We start from the raw sequence: 20,793 nt of genomic DNA, 5'->3' as shown, positions 1-20,793 counted from the left end.
GGGTTTAAACAGGACTGCTTTGATCAGAGAAGCTATGGCGTTGGTATTTGTGATTTTTAAAATCATTTTAAAGCTTCAAATCGAGGCTGCAGTTTCAAGTTTGATCTTCTTAAGAGTCACCACGTCTACCTTCTGTCAAGTTGACTCTTATCAGGTCGCATCCTTGGAAAAACTCGCTGGCCTTTCCTCCTTTGGCTCTGAAGACTGCAGAGACTTTACTGTGTTAATAACTTCTCTCTCATCTTGGGAAAAGGCAGGGGACCCAGGCACTGTCTTCCTTTTAATGTGCTGGCTTTTCTTCAATCATTTAATTAAGAAAAGGAGCGATTATTCAGCCTCGAGTCAGCTCCTTCTCCCTTCCAGCGGCTCATTCATCTCTGATTAAAGTTGTAGCATTCGGTAACTGTACTTGCTGGCTCTTTCTGGGGCATGTGAAACAGGAGGAGATTGTGACAGTACAGAAAAGAGGAACCTGAGGTCTTTGAGTGAGTTGCAGGATAAGGAAATGGTCCCCTTTGGTCTCTTTGACTTGATAAAGGCTGTGTTATCTCTCTTTTTGTGTTTAAGTTTGGGTTATCTTTTTTGGGGCTGCATAACCTGTCTGAGGGTTGCGGTACATAGTTTAACCCCCCTTTAATTAATGGCTAATGCCACCATGGGAATTTGGTGAGGTAATTGGAAAAGTTTTTGTGTTTGTTTCAATGAGGTGCTTTAAAATAGCCAGTCACAATATGATCACCCAATATGGGTTTTTATAAGCCTGATGTCAGTATTTTGGAAAGCAGGGTGGCTGATGCCAGATAGAAAGAAAAGTCAAAATAAAAGTTTGCCATGCTGTCAAAATAAAAGTCCTACTTTTAATGTATTGGCTAAACAGAAAAATGTATTGGCTGATGCCGATATTTGAAAAATATTCACAATACCATACATAATTTACACAAAAAAGGGATACATCAATACTTTATTACAACATTTATATTTAAAGCAAATGCAAACTACTTTATCAAATAATCTTGTGTAGCACACAAAATATATACATAATATTCTACAAAATATGTTCTAAACATTGATGAAAATAAGACACCAAATCAGTGTGTTCTTAATGATCATGTAACACCAAAGGCTAGATTAATAATGCTGAAAATTCGAATTTAGATCTGGATCCGGATTTAGATCTGGATAATTTAGAAATTAATTATTCTTTTTTTTTATTAAAATAAATGCAGATATTTTTCAATTTGAAATAATATTTCACAATATGTATATTTTTTCATTAAGGCAGCCATGCAGAAATCTACCATTTTATTGTAATTTTAATTATGAGCTTCTGTTAAAAATGACTTCCTATGTATGTCTTGCATAGGTACGATATAATGGATGGTTAGTAATAGAAAAAAGGATTCTGAAGCATGGATCTGATGAACACTGCTATCCCATGAGGCCACAGTAGAGGATTTGTAAAAAATTACTCATCCATTGCTATAGGTCTCATGATAACATATTCACACAAATTATTAATTCGTATTGCACACATTCATACTATGTAGAACTTATTTTGAATATGCAATTACCTCACATTATAAAAAACGATGTACTTCCATGTGTGATTTTTGGATGCTAGTTTAGGCGGTTGCATAAAATGTCGACCTGTTGGAATGAATGTTATCTAGGTATCAGAGATGTGCAATTGATCCTTTATTTAATGATTGCAGTCTTAATTGAGAGACCCACACAATTATATTCTTTAAATGAGTGATTTGCCTGGATTTAGGGAATCTTTGACAAATGCAATCACAGTAAAAATTCAAATAAAATTCACTTACAGTACATCATTACACCAGTAGATGGTGTTGAAAACTACATTGATTCAAGTGATTTGTTTAAAAAAGCTGATTCATCAAGTGACGTCTCTATGGGTTGTTTTCGAATGTGCTTTTGGTGTTGAGAGGCGCATCTTTTGAATGGTTTACTAATGGCCGCAAGAGTTCTCGTGTTTTAGTCAAATGCTGTACATTGCATTTTTGCCATTGTGTGCCGTGCGCTTGCAGTTAAAAAAAAAGTCAACTCTGAGTGGAAAAAGCACGTTACGTCAGTCACGTCTTTTATATTCTCCAATCAAATGAAAGCAGGTTTCGGTTAAGGTGACAACAGTGTTTGTGTTGTCAAGACAACTACTGAGCCTATTAAAGATGCAGGAGAGACTTGTGGTCGCTGTATCAAGTTATCCAGAGCTGTAAGACTTTACAAATCTTGAATATCACAATATTATTAAATATTATAATTATAACAATATCAACACCAACACTCGCACACAATATGCAGCTGATTCAGTCGTTGCCTAGCGACATGAAAAAAGCTCTCTACTTTTTTTCTTGTCAACAAAAATGTAATTTGGTGTGCCTCGTGCTTTTGGAACATAAAAGCACGTTCAATGTTATTGCCCCCTAACTGTGCATTTCCCAAAATGTGTGTTAGCTACTGTATGTATGATCACTATTCCTATCATTGCCAACATATTTCAACAGTTCTTTTCCAAATCTATAGTTTTAACGAACATTTAGTTCAATTCAAGTTTACTTGTATAACACTTTTCAGAATAATTATTGTTCCAAAGCAGCTTCACAAAAGGTGCAGATCATTACATTACAGTCAAACTCAGGAAAGTTTAGGAGTTGTGTATATGGGTGAGCAGTAGACAAACATATTCACTGTAACCTGCAGTCAGTGTTGGTTGTAGCGATGCTACTAACTGAACTACATTTCTCAGTAGCGTGGCAGTCGCTACTATCTAAATCATATAAATCAAAGCTAAAGCAAGGCTATTTTTATAGACAAGTAGGCAGTAGCGTCCACACAAGCTACATTACCTATCGCGGATCAATAAGTGACGCCACTGACATTCACGGAGCTGTAAGGCCAGTGTTTAGCCAATGAAAGTAAATTCATATGATGGCGAGAATGACGGTTTCTTATTTTTGTATTATATATATATATATATATATATATATATATATATATATATATGTATATGTGTGTATGTATGTATGTATGTATCTATATGTGTGTATATATATATATATATATATATATATATATATATATATATATATATATATATATATATATATATATGTATATATATATATATGTGTATATGTGTGTATATATATATATATATATATATATATATATATATATATATATATATATATATATATATATATATATATATATGTGTATATATATATATATATATATATATGTGTATATATATATATATATATATATGTGTATATATATATATATATATATATATATATATATGTATATATATATATGTATGTATGTATGTATGTATATATATATATATATATATATATATATATATATATATATATATATATATATATATATATACACACACATATGTATGTATATATATATATATATATATATATATATATATATATATATATATATATATAATGATACTACATTATGTAGTGTAATTCACAGATTTGTAAATGTGTATATATACAATATAATGCTTATTCTTAAATATTTCCCTTTACTATAAATTACTATAGTATTTTAAATGTGTAAAACCTGGTTTAATTGGATTTTTTGTTTTAGCTGTTATATACTCTAATTTGTTTCTGTTTAGTAATATTTCAGTTCAAGTAATTGAACTAAACAATTATGCCTCATATGTTTCATTGACTGTTTTATTGATCACTAAGATATAATTGTCTTGTATTTAAGTTGCTTCGATTTAAAAATGAAATTTGCAAAAATAGCTTAGATGTAATGTAGTTAAGCTATATTTTAAGTAGAGTAGCTAATAGCTTAGCTCATTACATTTTTCAAGTAGCTTGCCCAACACTGCCTGCAGTTATACAGTATATATTGCCATTCCAAAAAGGTAGAAGAACATTTGCAAAACAGCATCGCATGCATATGTGGTTGGAACTACAGCCTTCAACCTATGGCTAAAAGCATAGTTTCTTCTTAACTTGATATCACAAGAAAAAAGAAATAAAACTTTTATTGCGAAGCAGTGCAAAGATGTCATCATTGTTATTTACAGCAATAATTGGACATTATTCTAATTCTGATACAATTTTAACCAGTGTTGTTACAATGACAGATTTGTAAGACAATTTGGGAATCATTCATGACTAGCAGTTATGTAATTATGTAACTGTTTGGGAAATGCACCCCTGATACGGCTCTACTATTGTAGTTGTGTATTGTGAATTAAAACTGTATTGCTGTGTAAACCACGAGGGCTGGACACACAAATGTTTTTTAAAATACAGAGATGTATTAACCGTTTTGTACTAGGTGTTAATAAGCTCCTAATCCGAATGCGATGGCGGTTGTAAACACAGACCTCACGAGAGGAATTCCACCGGGAGACAAAGAAAGGGTTTGAGAGCCCTGTTCCCCTCTGCCTCGGCTCTAGGGTGGAAATGGTTAACATATCACTGTAATTGGCACCCGCAGCTGCTTGTCCTCTCCACAAACAGGAGGGGATGATTTTTCCCCCGGCCTCCCCCTCTCCTCTCTCACTCTCTTTCTGCAGCCTCTGCTTTGTGTGACAGCTGCCTAATTGGGCATTCTCCCCTCGTAGCGAAGCTGCCTCCTCCGGCCTCCACTGCTGACGAATGGCAGCGGATTACAGATGAGGACACGATGACCCGTTCGACCTTCGCGCAGCAGGGGGAGCAGAGGGAGGGGCCTGACGGGACGGGACGGGCTCAGAGCCTCGGGTCACTGGAGGATGAGGTCGTGAGAAGGTGGAGGATCTGCCAGGTGGCCAATGACAGAGTGTCACATGACAGTAGCTTGATGTCAATGTGTCAAGGGTAGACTGGTCGCACTGCATCCTCAACAGCACTGGCATGCATGCACACTTGCTCGTGGCTTAATCCTTTGCTCTTAAACTGATCGAATATCTGAAAGAGAGGCAGTCATATTTCTCATTCCGGCACTTCCATCTACATGTGCTTTGTGGTTCGGATGAAAATCATAAATTTTAAGCTCACAAGAAATTCCTGGGTGGGGTATGTGGTTTATATGCAGCTGACAGATATTTGATTTATTTTATATTGTTTGTGCGTTCACCTCTGCATCACATTTATGTTGGTTATTTATGTTATCTTATTTAAAGATAAGGATGGCAGTTTTTGTAAGTAATTTTAAATGTTTTTTTAAGTAATTATTTGTTTTATGTTTAAGCAAGTGTCAGAAAACATAAATATATATATATTTTTTATTTATTCATTATTATATTTTATTTATTAATGTATTTATTAAAATTATAACAATAATTCTACTTTATTAAAATGACCAAATATTATTTGTATTATTTTTAGTTGTAATTGACAAAAACAACACTAGATTAGTTGCAAAACATATCATTAATTATATTCTCCAATTGTATATTTTTAATATTTATTGTTTGTATTAATCTTATTTGGTCAGCAGATAAAGGGGCCGATCACACCGAGCAGGCTTTAACGTTACAGAAACTTGAGGCGTGAAGTTTTGGTATAATTTGAATATTTAATAATACTGTGAAGTCAAGATTTGTGAGTCATATCGCACCAGATAACTCAAAACAGCAACCACAAGTGTCTCCTCCATCTTCAAAAATCTCATATCTTTAATAACAACTCAACACAACAAAAAAAAACTGCAAGTCACCTCAACAGAAATCCTGCCTCTGCTTTCATTTGATTAGAGAATGAAACAGATGTAACACTTTTTCCGCTCAGAGTTGACATTTTTTTCATCTGAGGGTGTAACGGACCCAGCTAGTGAAGTGCTGTGCAGGTAAACCTCACTCCTCTGACCTCTGAAGGTGGTGCTCTAGCAACAGATGCTAGAGGCCATGGTCTTTAGCCTACTTGTTAGAGCAACCGACTACCATGCGGAAAGTCGCCAGTTCGATCCAAGCTTGTAGCAGGTTGGGAATGTTGGAGCGGTGGGGTTACATTGGTGCCATGACCCAGATGGAAGTGAGGTTTAGGGGGCTGAGTGTAACGCAGGCCAGCTAGTGAAGTGCTGTGCAGGCTCAAGGCGCAAAACGCGAGGCACAGCAGGCAGTTAAAACGCGAGGCGCACAGGACTCATAAGCGAAATGCTCGCGACCCGTTAGTAAATAATTCGAAAAAGCCACGCAAAAAGCTTGTTTGGTGTGATCGGCGCCTAAGACTTCTTTTTCCTGTCCACATTGCTGATGCAACTGGCTTCATTTTGCTCCTAAATTATTGCTTTACATGGATGGCCTTTATTTGGCTCAGCAAAACTCCTAAAATATACTGTTTATTTTGCCAAAATGAAGTTGCTTGTGTATTTAAATACCAAAAACACCAGCTGGGATTTAAAGGCACTAGGCTAATGAATGTATTTTTCTTAATGCCAGAACCTTCAGAATTTCACAGCATATGTGCAGTAGGCTAATGATCCAAATGAGCCCTTTTCTCTCCAGATCATTTGCTGCATGCATTGAAAAGCCATCGGTTAGACTTTCCACCGTTAATAAAGAAGTGGGGAAAAAAGCACTGATTCTATCTCCAACTGCTGCAAGTCAAGATCAGGGCGTAAAGGTTTTGTCTGCTGAAGCATTTCAGCCTGGCTTAGCTTTCTTAGCTGTAGTAGTCATGAAGCCACGACCAGTGTCTGCTCCACTTCACCCACACACACTATAAAAGCAAGAGTGCGGCGACAGAGCGGAGCATCTTCTAAGACACAAAACGCAGGCTGTCAGAAAAGCTGGCGGTGCCTTGTTCCTGTCACGCTGCCAGGATGCAATATCACTCAGCTGAGGTAGAAAGCCGTCAGTTGTAAAATATGATGAATTATCCCTATTTGGCAAAGAGTGGGCCGTCTGTGGGCGTGTGGTGCTCTGCGTGTATACAAGTGTACGTGAGGATGTATAAAGAGAGACTACCTTTGAGTGTGCGTCAGTCTGAGTAGTGTGCTTGCAACTCACATTAGTGTGTGTGGGCGAAAAAGAGAGTCATAGAGCTACGGGGTTACTACAGGTTTAATGGCGACCTTGTTGTGCACGCACTTAGCTGCTTTCAGTGTTGAGTTGCTCAGAGCGAGCGTCTAATCCCCACCCGGGTGCTCGCACACTTGATTAGTGGCCTTGGTTATCAGCCTAGAGGACACGACGCTGCCCCCCCCCCTCCCCCCCTTCACTGGTCAGGGCGAGGGCACTGAAGGGTGTCAACCCCAAAGAAAGAAAGAAGAAGAGAGAGACGGATGGAGGGAGACGAGAGGGGCAGGATGTTGTTGAGGTGTATTAGTATTCAGACAGAGCCTTACAGCCTGCAGAGCAAATTGATTACTACACTGTACCTGTTCTTGGTGTCACAGCTCCGTAAGAAGGTAAGATCGTATATATTGTATATGAGTGAGGGCATGGCTGAAATATCTCTCCTAGAAGTTTTCTGAAGTTGTGGACTCAGATTGCTTTGTTTTGTTATCTTGAGGAGTTTATAGATTACTTTGTTTGAAATGTTTCAGAGGTTTTAGGTTATTGGTGTAAAACTATTTTGTTGTCGTAGTTTTAAAAGTTGCACACAAAGCGTTTATGTTTAACATTATGACAACTCTTTCCATATCAATAGCTTTATAGGCACTGTTTTCTCCTGGCAATAATGTGTCTCTTGTGACCACTGTGTTGAGATTTTGTCAAGACCCTTCCCAATTACTATGTCATGCTCTACATCACTTTTGTAAGAGCAGTCAGTGTGATTCAGTACAGTATTGTTACACAAAGAAACCCAGAGGATGGGAATGTGCAAGGGAATGAAAAGGATGTTTATTGTAGCTACAATTTTAATTGTATTCCATGTTTTCATGCAACAGAGGGAGGTACAAATCCTTTGCTTTGGTGAACTCGTCATATTACATTCAGCAATGTTCACTTTTTTGGTCCGTAGGTGCTGATTTGATCAAGTTTTAGACTATGTTTACACTTGTAATTGGTGATGTCCATTTGTGATCAGATTGTAGAAATTGTATCCTATTACCACGTGTAAATAGGGTAATAGCAATCTGCAGAGATTATGCATTCGTAGGCCATTCCAAAAGTTAGAATCACCCAATGTGTCTTCGCCAAGTGGCAATAGGCAATGATTGGACAAATAAGTTTGATTCTTACACACATCAAGATTATGTATCATATTCACCAAGGGAAACATATGGAGGGTAGGCTAATGATGAACTATTTCAGTTGCACAACTTCCTTCTCATCGCTACTGAGCTTATGATGACTTGGTTTGCAAGAATGCAAGCATAAACACAAGGGGACTACTAAGAAAATGTGGTATGTTCTTACTATACAGTTCTACTTGTTACCTATTACCTGTAACATGTTTGCAATCACCTTTTCCAAGCATAACACATCATGAGTGGTGTGTTACTGATGTATTTTATGTTAAAGTGTAAAACATGAAAATATCAGGAGCCGACCTTATTCAAGGCATTTGAAAAACACCATAATCCAAAAGTCATAGGGCCTTTAAATATTTGGAGGCCATAAACCACTGGCCTAGGCCCGATCTGCGTGACACATACCACATATTGCCAACTTGTAATGAGATCACATCCTGGAAAAAGTGGAAGCTGTCGGTTTTAGATGAGGACATTGCTTGGTTATCTTTGAAGACTCGAGCAGATGATGTAAGGGTCATGACGCACATGCTGACCCTTCATTTGAACCTTAAGGCAATGGTGCAGTGTGTGTTTATTTTATTATAAAAAATACACATTGGTTCCCGTTCAGTGTGGACTTTCAGACCGCAGATATACTGAACTTTAGACCTCATAGTGTGACTTCTGTTTTTGTCATATGCACTTCATGTGTTTGGTTTTGTAAGTATCATTGCACTTTGTAGTACTGGCAGTCGATGTGCTATACTTGGTCGGAGCTGTTTACATAATGACTGGCATAAACTATGATCCTGATAAACATGATCTCTTGAGTTGTGCAGGGCAAAGGGTGACTTCTAAAGAGCCATGGGCTTTCACTAAAGTTTATATCTGCCCTCTTTTCACAAAGCGTTCTGATGCAAATTATTTTTTCCTGTGTGGAGCCTAAAGAAGGTCACAGCACTTGTTTTCTAAAGGTTTGGTCGACGTTAACAAAGCCAGAAACTTCCACTCAAGTACTTTAAGTGTTTTTTTCAGTATTGGCATGATCTGTTTTTAACCGTGAAGAGATTCCCATGCTTATACTCCCCAAGCAATTTCCAACCCCGGAAACTGGGCCATTTACCGCAGTCAATTAAGAGTACAAATATTTTGTTTGTTCTCATTTCCTGGTTGTGGGTAGTAATTACATTTTTCCTTGAAAAAGCTTTAGTGCACTCAGTATCAGTTCAGTGTTCCATTTGTTTTTCGGCTGACAAAGATACATGTTATTCTGTAGAAGAAGATGAACCAGCTTGGTCTTCTCAAAGCGCTCCTGTTAACATTATAGTGCCATCATAAATCTACAAGTGTAAGGTCAAGACTATTACTTGTGGCAGAACTCTGGAATTATGTTGGGAGTCTTGTGACGTTAGATGCACAGGGCCCCTGTATTTATTTCTGCTTGGATAAAAAAAAATGCTGGTATTGCCCCGTGCTTGCCCATGTGAAATGGTAGCTCATCTTGGGGTCATGATAATGTAGGTCAGACTCATGCTTTTACTAGGAGTCAGAGATTGCACTTGGCAAAGCGCTAACTGAAGGGGGTGTGCCCCAGCTGGGAAATGTCAATGCGTGATGCCCATAATGCATGTTTGGAAGTAGGTCACAGTGACCTAGTTTAAATTGTGCATGGCCCTGATTGACTGAGTCACCCAACACTATCTTAGGAATGTGTTGTTGTAGTTTCACAGGCTTTTGTGCCTATGTGTGCAACCGAGGGATAACAACAACTTAGCAATTGCAGTGGCACAACAATGTCCAGAATTACTTTTTTATTTCTAGAACACATCAGATAGGCAGCAAGTACTAATGCACATCGCAAGGGCAGCTTTGTCGCTTTTTATTAGGACCTAATGCTTTGTATGGACGCCAGCTGTTGCATCAACTCAAACGGCCCCGGCGGAGTGAGTGACCTTGACTTTAAACAGGGCATGCAGCAGGTTTTGCTCCTTTTGCCTCATCATGCATTTTAAATAGCCTAAATGGATTACAGTTTCTGGACTGTGGATGTAATTTATGATCTGGTATTTTTTGGGGGTTCAATTAATCTTCCAACCTTGCAGTTGAGAAATTAGGGATCCAGTCCAGATATCAGATCCTCTCCATTTACATCAGGCCACTCATATTACAGGGAGTTTTATTTTTCAGGTAACTCATTCAGGAATGTCTTCATCCTGCACTGATGGTGAGAATATTGTGACGACATAACCCTGAAGAGAACAGAGTGAACACACTCGTGTATATAATTAAGATTTTGTCAAAGACTGTAGTAACCTCTTACTTTTAATTACTTTGAAATGTAAAGCTCTCAGAAAATGGGCTTTTTTATCTTTGCAGTGCTTTGGTTTAGAAAGTTAGTAACAGCTTTTTTAAAGACTGTTTACTTTTTTAACATATGATAATAAATAATCACTTCTGAGTTAAGATAACTTTGTTCAATTAATAGTTTATCTGTTTAACAGGGTGGATGAGTGATCAGTATTGTGTTTCGTCTTTTTATTGTATTGGGACAAGCTACATGACAGAATTATAGGCTGAAGTTTTGTTGTTGTATGCCCAAATCAATGACCTCTTCCACATTTGACAAGTTATATACATTAGGCTTGGTCAAGAGCAGACTAAACCTAAATTTTCACAGTCTCATTCACTGTACAACTCATTTCCACTAACAGATAACATTTTAGTGATAGCTCTTTTCTTTAGCAAGGTAAGAAATTATATCCAGATTCAAGGTGTGTAGATTGTATAGTGGTATAAGAATTTCCTAGTCCTGTCACTCTGACACCCTTGTGCCCGATATCTTGATCAGGTCATCTCGTACCATCCACCCCTTGTCAGCCCAAGCATAGTAGAACAACCAGGGGTGCCAATTATCAGCAGAACAAATCATCCATAGCCATTGACCTTCACTTTGGCCGTAGAGAACTGACAAGGTCAGCCTTGTGTGTATTCTATGATTAAGTACTTGCAATTTCATCTAAAATTGTTTTCATTTTCTGATGAAGTGTGGATGCTATTGTGCCTTTGGTACAGCTGTACCAAGAGGCTGTCGTGTGACTTTGACTGTACTTCAGTGAGTTGTGTGGTGAGTATAGCATTTAGTTGAGCATGTACACAATAAATGTGTCATTTTACAAAGCCAGTGGCACTCTGTGATCAGAAGCGGTATATTTTGAGATAATGTAGTGAAAGCAGCTGTGGTAACATGGAAGTGAAGGACTCGACTCTATCATGTGGGTATTCATTCTTCAGGCACTGACAGCAACTGCAGAGCGGTTGAGAGATTGATATATTACCCAAGTGTCTGATCATAAGAAATTTGATCTTTCTTTACACCTATAAGTGAATATGTCTATCATAACAGCCTGAAAATGTAGATTGAGTAAATGTTAACTGTACATCAGAAGTCATCAGTGATGTTTTTTGTACCCTGAAACTCCAGGTTTAGCTAATTTAGACTTTATTTGCCTTGTTTGCAATCAGTCTGTTCTGAACCTGCCAGTCATTGTAGATTAAATGGAAGTACTTGCTAGCTGTCTGAGGTTGTCATACAATGAACTGAGTTCTCAACTGCCAGTTCCGTAGGTCTGTCTTGGCAAGAATTCTGTCAAAATATTTAATCCTCTTCGGGACGGTGTGCTTTGTTATTTTTACCTTATATTTGTCTAATCAATCAATCATGTAGTCCTAAAGCCCTGTGTATTCAGTTTTTAATGAGATTCTGCTGGCTAATTCCTGCTGCTTAAGAGTCTGAAGGAGAGAGAAAAAACTCACAGAAACATAGATTCTTAATGCTGTTATAGAACAGAATTAGTCTGAAAAAATCTATTTCAGTATTTAATTAAGGTAAAATAGATTGGTCATAAACTTTTGACATATGAAGATGACATTCTTCTTTAAACATAATTAAAATTTTTCATCATATATATGTCTTCTGTTTAGAAAAAAAATCAAGCGATGAAGGTATAAATAAACATGTTTACAGTGTCTTTTGCATCTAAAACTGATGAACATACGAGGTATTAAATGATGTAAGATGTTAGCTAATAATTTTAGTAACTCATGTTTCACTCTTTTGTGCAGGGCTGTCACCAGCTGACCTTGTGGACAGAATTATTGGATGTGGGAAGTGATTGCACCCAGAACATTGAAGTACAGATGAGTTGCCATGGAATTCTGCAAGACTGACAACATTATGATCCTGTACTCATCTTAACAACGGCAGACATGGATATAAACAATAAAAGTCATGCTTAGCTCTTTCCTCCTGTATGGGAGAATGGCTTGTGAAGCTACATTAGGCCTTTCTTTTACCTAAAAACCACGGTTTGGAAGCTAAAAACTGTGACAACTCTTGGCAGAAAGCATAAGAACAATTTTTCCCTCTATTGTGGTAGCTAACCATACAAGGGACTTTAGTATTGAACATGACTCATGGGGAAGAGCCTGGCCCTGAAACACACCAGGATTCTGCTGTATTAACATATCTGGAAGGCTTACTCATGCATCAGGTAGCAGGAGGACAGGGTGCGGCTGCAACACAGAGTGGAAGCCAAGAGCAGAGAAATAAGGATGGACCAGGGCGTGCACAGCCTAATCATGGCACTAGACATGAGCAGAACCGTACAAATTCCCACTGTGGAGCCTCACAGCATCTCAGAAAGGCACGCCTTCTTAACTCTGAGGCCTGGACAGACAGTGAGACTCAACGGAGATCAGTTCCCTCTGTTGCACTCAACGGGCAACATGAAGACCACCACAGTGGCCAAAATGGCTCTTCACAGGATAAAGGAGAGAGCACACTGCTAGCCAGTTTGCTACAGTCTTTTAGTTCTCGACTTCAAAATGTGAGCCTGCCACAGCAGATTATCCAAGGCTTGAGGCCACCAGACACCTCCTGCCAGATAAGCAAGCCTGCACAAGAGGAAAAGGCAGATGTGCCTTGCCACAGACCTGCCTCAAGCCACCTCCAAGAGTTAGTGAGCAAGAACAAACTTCAAAATCACAGCAACAGTGTGCCTTATCAACACAGACGGTCTAGCCATGAAAGTTTTTCACCATCTCCTAAGGCACTGCAGAGTAGTACTCCTTCCCCATCTCCTGAGTCTCTATCTTGTACTGAGCGCCTAAAAGCTGTGGCAAGCTTGGTAAACATCAGATCAAGCCCTGCTCCATCTCCCAAACCAAGTGTTGCCTGCAGTCAACTGGCTCTTTTGCTTTCCAGTGAGGCCCACCTGCAACAGTATTCTCGAGAGCATGCCCTGAAAGCCAAACTTTCTGGACGATCAGCCAGTGAAAGACTGTCTGCCATGGCCACACAGCAGACACCAGAAAAACAACCTACAACTTCCAGCCAAACTCATGGACTAAGCCTCTTACACACCAAGAATGGAATACCTTCACAAATGTCAACAAGCTCCAGTAGACAAAGTCCCAGCCAAATTTCAGGGCAAAGAAGGACAGAAAGTTCAATGAGGACAGGACATCGTTTTAGGGAGCGTCGACCTTTCGAAAAACAAGGCAGACCATCACAGAATTGCAGCAGTCTTCTTCTTCAGCTTCTTAACAGTCACAACACCTCACAGCGAATTAATGGACAGGGTCACTTGAAAGATGACTTCAATACCTTTGGCCCTCTGGCCTCTCCGCTTTTTTCAGACAGTGAACACTCAAACCCTGACAGCAGTTTCACAAAAGACAGCAGTGATGCTGAGAGCAGTTACTCTAGTTGCTCTCCTATTGACCTTTCTCTGAAGAGCAGAACAAATGTACAAACACCAGTGTCTATTTCACCCTCACCTGTACGAGATAGACTCCCAGAGTCCTCATTTAACATGTGGAAGCCTGAGAGTTCCCCTCTCAAAGTTACAGCAGATCACAGAGAGATGGACTCCTGTTCAGAGATGAAGCCTCATCACAAGGTCACACTATTACAGTTGCTCTTGGATCACAAAAATAACGAGAGAGTAAACAAAAGTCTGGATAATCCAGATTTGCTGGGAGCTGTAATCCCTAAGGTCACTAGTGCATCTTCAAGTAGCCAAAGTGTTTTCAGTACATCTAGGTGTAAGGACCCAAGTGACCTTAGTGGACACTGTGGATTGAGTTGTAGAAGCCCTAAACTTTTGCCAACATTATCCCAAAGTAGAGACTCAAACAGCAGTGCATCACCATATACACTTTATGGGTCTCCACATTCTCAGTGTGTCCCCTTGGACCTTTGTAAAGTGAAACAACCTACAAGTGATGTAAGAGTAAAAGAACCTGCTTTTAGTGCTAGCAAGCTGTTGCAGAATTTAGCTCAGTGTGGAAAACAAACCCCTGATATTTCACCTCCAACAAAGGCACATTTACCCCCTGTAAAACTCATGACTCAAGAACTGAAAGTTAACCATCCTCCAACTTTAATTGAGAGACTAACTGCACCAGTTCAAAAAAATAACCCACTGTGGGAAGAGGCTAAGGCAAAACCTTCAAATGTGCCCGAAGCAACGCAGCAAGCCTCGGAGATCGAGAATTTGCTTGAAAGACGCACAGTTCTGCAGCTGCTTTTGGGCAATGCTCCTCAGAAGGAAAAGGTAGGCAATAAAAGAAAACGAGAACACAGCAAGACTAATTCTGGAGAAAAACTGATGCATCAAACAATAAGCCAAGCAAATGGTCCTCCATTGGATATCCCAATTAAAACTGAGCCAACTGAAGAGGGTCAAACTAATGACTACAACAAAATGTCACAGCAATGCCAGAATTCAGTTTTGGAGCAAAGAAGCTGCAGCACCAGTTATCTTTCTCAAGAAAACATCAAACAAGAACCACTTTCCCCAGAGGCTTCCACCAGAGATGGCCTTCTCTGTCATCTCCTTAAAAAACGACCCAAAGCACTACAGCGAAACAAGTTGGAGGACCTAAATAAGAGTTGTGTTAAAGAAGATTCCGTTCAAACCCAGGGACCAACAATCCCAAAGAAGCGAAAGTTTTCGATAGAACAAGAATATCATAACTCTTTAATTCAGCAGACCAGCAAATTGGAACATTCTGGCAGCATAAAAGAAGACAATGGTAGTTGTTTTGCCACTGATAATCTAGAGACCAGAGAAGCCAGAGACCCATCTAGCCCCCCTCAGGCAGACAGTCCACCAGCTAGGTTTCCACCATATGAGTCTAACGAAAACAGAAGTTTCAATGTTCTAAAGCAGCTGCTTCTTTCAGACAACTGCTTGAAGGAATTGTCTCAACCAAGAAGTACATTCAGTCCACCTTCACATACAGTGTTGAATGGAAATACAATCAAGCAATCATGCAATGGAGGTGAGCATCAAAACCTTCACAGGAGTCTGAGCCCCAACAGTGCATCTTCTAAAAAAACAAGCGGTCACAGACCAGAATCACCCAAAGTTACACAGCAGGAACCCGCAAGGTCAAAAATTGATTACAGCACCATAAAAGAGTTGAAGGTCCCTACAAGGATGCTTAATGGAGATGATCAAACACTAAAATACGGGCTAGACTCACCTCGGTTTACCAAGACTAACCCTATTTTGTACTACATGCTCCAAAGGAGCAATGCACAACTGGTTAAAGAGGGGGAGGGACTAGAGGTTGGCTCGGGACAAATGCAGACAAAGGTCAAAAATGAGTCATCAGGTGATACTGAGGCCTTTGAACTTTAAAACAAAATTCGCAGAATTACAATGGAACACTTAGTTGTGACTCACCACGGCTAAACGGGTCATAGAAGAAATACTAGTTTTGAGACTGTGAACCAGCATCTGTGCTTGAACTAGAAATGTGCTACTTTTTACTCTCTTCTACTTATCTGATTGCTACAGTACTTTCTATTGAGGCATCTCATATTTTTCACTTGAATTACACGTCATTGAGTTCACAAGAAGACCATGAAACCAAAGTTCATTTTGAATATTTACAATCACGACTTTGGCTGATTTCTTTCTTACTTTCTAAGTGGCAAATGAAATAAAAGTTTTCTACAGTACAAAAGGTGTTTGGAAGATTTGCCCTCATGTATTTGTAACGGTATCAGTTCCCACTCCGTTTTACACACAATGATCAGAATTGGCCTGAGGCAGTAAGGTATGATGCACCAATGCACATGATAATCTGTATAAACAGATTGCACCTCAGCAGTTGTTAGTGAATATTCCTCAATTTACCATGCTGAAATGAAGAAATAACTGTGTTGTTATTTTCGTCAATGACGGGAAGGCTTTAAATGTCATAGTATTTATACGTTCAAATGAATTGAATTTAAAAAAAAGATAGGCATCTCTCATTGGTTCTGTATTGTTCAAAGAAACCAACAGCATTGCTAGAGCTGTATGTTCATTATCATGTTTGGATAATATTGAATATGAGTCCATCAGTGTTAAAACATGGTATCTTGATATCTAAATGGTATGTGAAGTGTGTATAATTTCCGTTATCAATGTCCTCTTTAATTTCTCTCTTCCATTGAAAAAACAATGTTGTGATGTGCTTTATTCTTTACTCTGCATTTTTCGCATATACCATGTCAAGAAGGCAATGGGTTTTTACAATACTTTAGAAGATGATGAATGAAAATCACAAGAGTTCTTCAAATGACTGCTTTTTGCTCATATGTTTTGTATTTGTGTATTTTATGAACCGGTCTTGGTATTAGCATGTCATAAGATGTTTGTTCTATTATGCAAGAGATTGCTGCATCAACTTGAGACAAATCAGCCCAATCTCAGCTGTCTGTCATGCTAATGGACACATTGATCTAATAAAGGGAGTGTTTGTGATATTAAGGCCATTCCCACCAAAATACATAGCTCATGTGAAGTTTTACAGTCTTATGTTTGACATGTTGTTTTTCATCAATCTTAAAGACTCGTTATAAACTCTATTTATGTACATAGCATTATCTTTATGAAAGACAGCTATTTTGTATGAATGAAAAGCATTTTAGTTTTGAAATTTCTTAAAGAGACTTCAAAGTAAATGCCATGTGAATATGTACTTTAGAGGATGATTTTTGTCCTTTTGCATGTGTCTCCTGATTAAACTACGATAATCTGTTCTGCAATATCTTGTGTTATGTCAGATATTTAAGAGTACACTGCTGCCTGTTGCATGCAGATGCATGAGAAGGTTCCTATGTATTATTGGACATGGGGAAATTCAAAGTCTTAAGCATATATATATATATATATAAATATACACACAAATATATATATATATATTTTGTCATGGAGCCCAATACATAAAATGTGATCTGTACGTTTGTCATGAAGAAATAGACCGCTGGGCAAAAATGTTTGAACTTTTGAAACAAATGTGCATATGAAGATATTTATTTTGTTTTTACTCAATTTTATTTTTTACAAGGAAAAAAGACAAACAAACAGGTTAACAATCATGTTCTGTACTGTACAGTACAACGATGGATTACTCTGACGTTTCAAAGACTTCTATTAGTTTTGCAATATTGTTTTGATGCAGGCTAACTGCAGTATTGTGTATCATTATTTCTAAAAATACATTTCTTTTGGGTGTTTACTTGCACAGATTTTCAATAAAGTTCTGAAATGCACAATCAGAATAAACCTGTGGTGCTTTGTTCTTTTTTTTCTGTGACCTGTGCTTGACCCTTGCCTTCTCGAGAAACATTAGTTAGGAGGAATCCATTAACAGTATGTTTGTCGTACAAGAAAACCTTGTCTTTGGCTGACTAAACCTTGCCGTTGACCTAATTTTTATCTGCTGGGCCCTGAGTCATGACCTTAATTCCTGCCGGTTGCAGTGACATAGATGAAAGAGGAAGTGATAGGACAGAAATGACCTCGTGCATCACTGGGGCCAACATCAAGACAGATCAGTGGCCTGTAAAAAGGTATTCTGGAAGAAAGGGACACTCTGCGACAAAGAACAACCTGCCTCGGGCCTGCAGGGGGAGAGAAATGCTAGTCCCTCACCTTCTGCTCGCTCGCGTCGAAATACTGAAGTTTTAAAAGCTCAACAATGCCATATTTCTGTGACAGACAGCAGAGCACGAGGGGTTTTAATACTCAAAGCCGGGAGAAGCACGCAAGCCTGTTTTTGAATATGAGCTTCTTTAATGTTTTTTTTTTTCCCTCCAAAACTAGGTCATTTAATGTAGGCCTACACCTCCTTTTATGTGTCTGTGTCGACGTGAGGGGGTGGAAGTGAGAGATGATGGGATTAACTTAAAACTAGCACAGGTTTGAGTTGTACAAGAGTATGAACCAGTGGCCCTGTTTACGCCTGATATTAGGATGATTGTTTCTTTTTCTTTTTTGTCAATTAGATTACAAGTAGACGGCAGTAATATAGGCATAAACATGATCTGAAATATTCTGAGCTTGTTCATAAATGCATTTGACCACATGAGTGTCTTAAACTATAAAAGTGGCACAACCACAATATATTTTACACCCCATTTATTCATTTTCCATAGTCCCTTTATTCATCAGGGGTCACCAGCAGAATTAATCGCAATTTTATCCAGTATATGTTTTACACAGCGGATGCCCATCCAGCTGCAACCCAGTACTGGGAAACACCCATACACACTCATTCACACACAAACACTGTGGCCAATTTAGTTTATTCAATTCACCTAAACCGCATGTCTTTGGACTGCCGGGGAAACCGAAGCACCAGGAGGAAACCCATGCGAACACGGGGAGAACATGCAACCTCCACACAATAATGCCAACTGACCCAGCCAATGCTCGAACCAGCGACCTTCTTGCTGTGAGGCGAAAGTGCTAACCACCGAGCTACCATGTCGCCCCCACCCCGTTTATAACAGCAAATGGAATTTAGACTACATTTGCAATGATGTAGCCGAAACAGATAATATTTTTTCAAAATTAAAAGTTGCACATTTACATGACGTTGTCAAAACAATCTGTGTTTACACATCTATACAAATGAGCAAAAATGGTGAATTACATATGCCAGGCCAGTATTTGGCGCTGTCAGCTTATTAGTAAACAGTACCTGTTTGAACAGGATGTGGAGATGGTGGTGGCGCATCGCTGGTATGTAGATGTGTCTCCTCTGTTGGTTGTAATGTGAAGTAAATCCATAATTTGCCAATGAAGCATTAGCAAACGCTTGTACATTATTTTGCCATTGTTTGTTTGTTTAAACTCATCTTTAATCTACACTATCTGACAAAAAGTCTTGCCGCCTATCCAAGTTTTAGGAACAACAAATAATAACTTGACTTCTAGTTCATCATTTGGTATCAGAAGTGGTTTATATGAAAGGTAAAGGCCTTTAGATTACGCTTATTTTACCTAAATAAAATATGATCATGCCTTGATTATTAATTACATAATTAGGACAGTAAGGTCTGGCTTTGCTTAAACAAAAGTCTTGTCACTTAACAGAAATATTGTACAGTATAGAATATAAAGTCATGGTGCAGTGGAAAAGAATAAGAAAAAGAAAAGGAAAAGAAAAGAAAAGAAAAAGAATTAATATTGTGTATGACTCCCAAGATCTTGGAGGACTGCATCCATACATCTATACAAGCGTTCTTGCAGGACTTAGAGAGTTTATCAAGATACTTTGGATTCATCTTCAATGCATACCTGTCAACCCTCCAGTTTTTCCCGGGATTCTCCCGTATTTTACAGTTCTATCTATCTATCATCCAGTAAAGGTATTTTTCCGTATTTCTCCCGTATTTTCAGTCTTTTTCTAAAGGGTGGCAATAAATATTAAAGAGCCGTTCCTCCCTATACGCTACCCATACCGCCAAACCACCAGGGGCTGCCCCTTGCATTTAATTGTGAGTCTGTTCTGTGCTTTCATTTTATTTAGGCATGAAAACAATTTGAAATAAATGTAAAAACAGCGGGATTCCCTTTGCTTTTCATTACAAGTGTCATCCCCCCAGCCCCATCCCCCCCCCCCCCCATGCAATCCTCAAAACAGTATAGCAGTGCGTGACTGTCAGACACGGATATAATAAGGAAATCCCTTATTATGGTGGGCATATCCCTTTTTTTCATATTCCAATGTTGACAGGTATGCTTTAATGCCTTCTCCTTCATTTTACTCCAGACATGCTCAATAATGTATGAGAAGGAGCGTTCTTCTGCTGAAGAATTTGTCCTCTCCTGTGGTTTGTAACGTAATGGACAGCACAAATGTCTTGATATCTCAGGCTGTTGATGTTGCCAGCCACTCTGCAGATCTCTCGCACGCCCCCATACTGAATGTAACCCCAAACCATGATTTTTCCTTCACCAAACTTGACTGATTTCTGTGAGAATCTTTGGTCCATGCAGGTTCTTCTGCAGTATTTGTGATGATTGGGATGCAGTTCAACAGATGATTTATAAGAAAAATCTACCTTCTGAAACTTTTCCAAATGATCAATTAGAAGTGAAGTTATTATTTGTTGCTCTTTCAACTGGGATCAGCGACAAGACTTTTGTCAGGGAGTGTAAACTTCCCTAAACAGATACTGTGCACGCGCATAATGTCATCTTTTTCGTAGACTTGTTTTTGGGTGCTTACATTGACACAGTAATGGTAGCGTTTTCAGAAACGTATACTTTT

The 20,793-nt window shown here is 38.6% G+C and overlaps 1 protein-coding gene across 2 annotated transcripts in view; it reads left to right on the top strand.

Moving 5' to 3' along the window:
• Window positions 1–17,792, top strand: part of nrip1a (nuclear receptor interacting protein 1a) — a 53,558-nt gene extending 35,766 nt beyond the window's left edge. The window contains exons 1-2 of one of the 2 annotated variants that reach the window (XM_056473460.1): window positions 7,279–7,401; window positions 12,295–17,792. In XM_056473460.1, the coding sequence (XP_056329435.1) occupies window positions 12,639–15,881 (3,243 nt within the window). In that variant the 5' untranslated portion in view covers window positions 7,279–7,401; window positions 12,295–12,638 and the 3' untranslated portion in view covers window positions 15,882–17,792. Of the gene's footprint in view, window positions 1–7,278; window positions 7,402–12,294 lie in introns of those variants that run through there. The other variant, XM_056473459.1, reaches the window with a different exon arrangement.
• Window positions 17,793–20,793: the final 3,001 nt, after the last annotated feature.

The sequence above is a fragment of the Danio aesculapii genome, chromosome 15 (assembly GCF_903798145.1).
Source record: "Danio aesculapii chromosome 15, fDanAes4.1, whole genome shotgun sequence".
NCBI lineage: Eukaryota > Metazoa > Chordata > Actinopteri > Cypriniformes > Danionidae > Danio > Danio aesculapii.
Note: the sequence above shows the minus strand (reverse complement) of the source record. Positions and strands in the feature narration are given on the sequence as shown.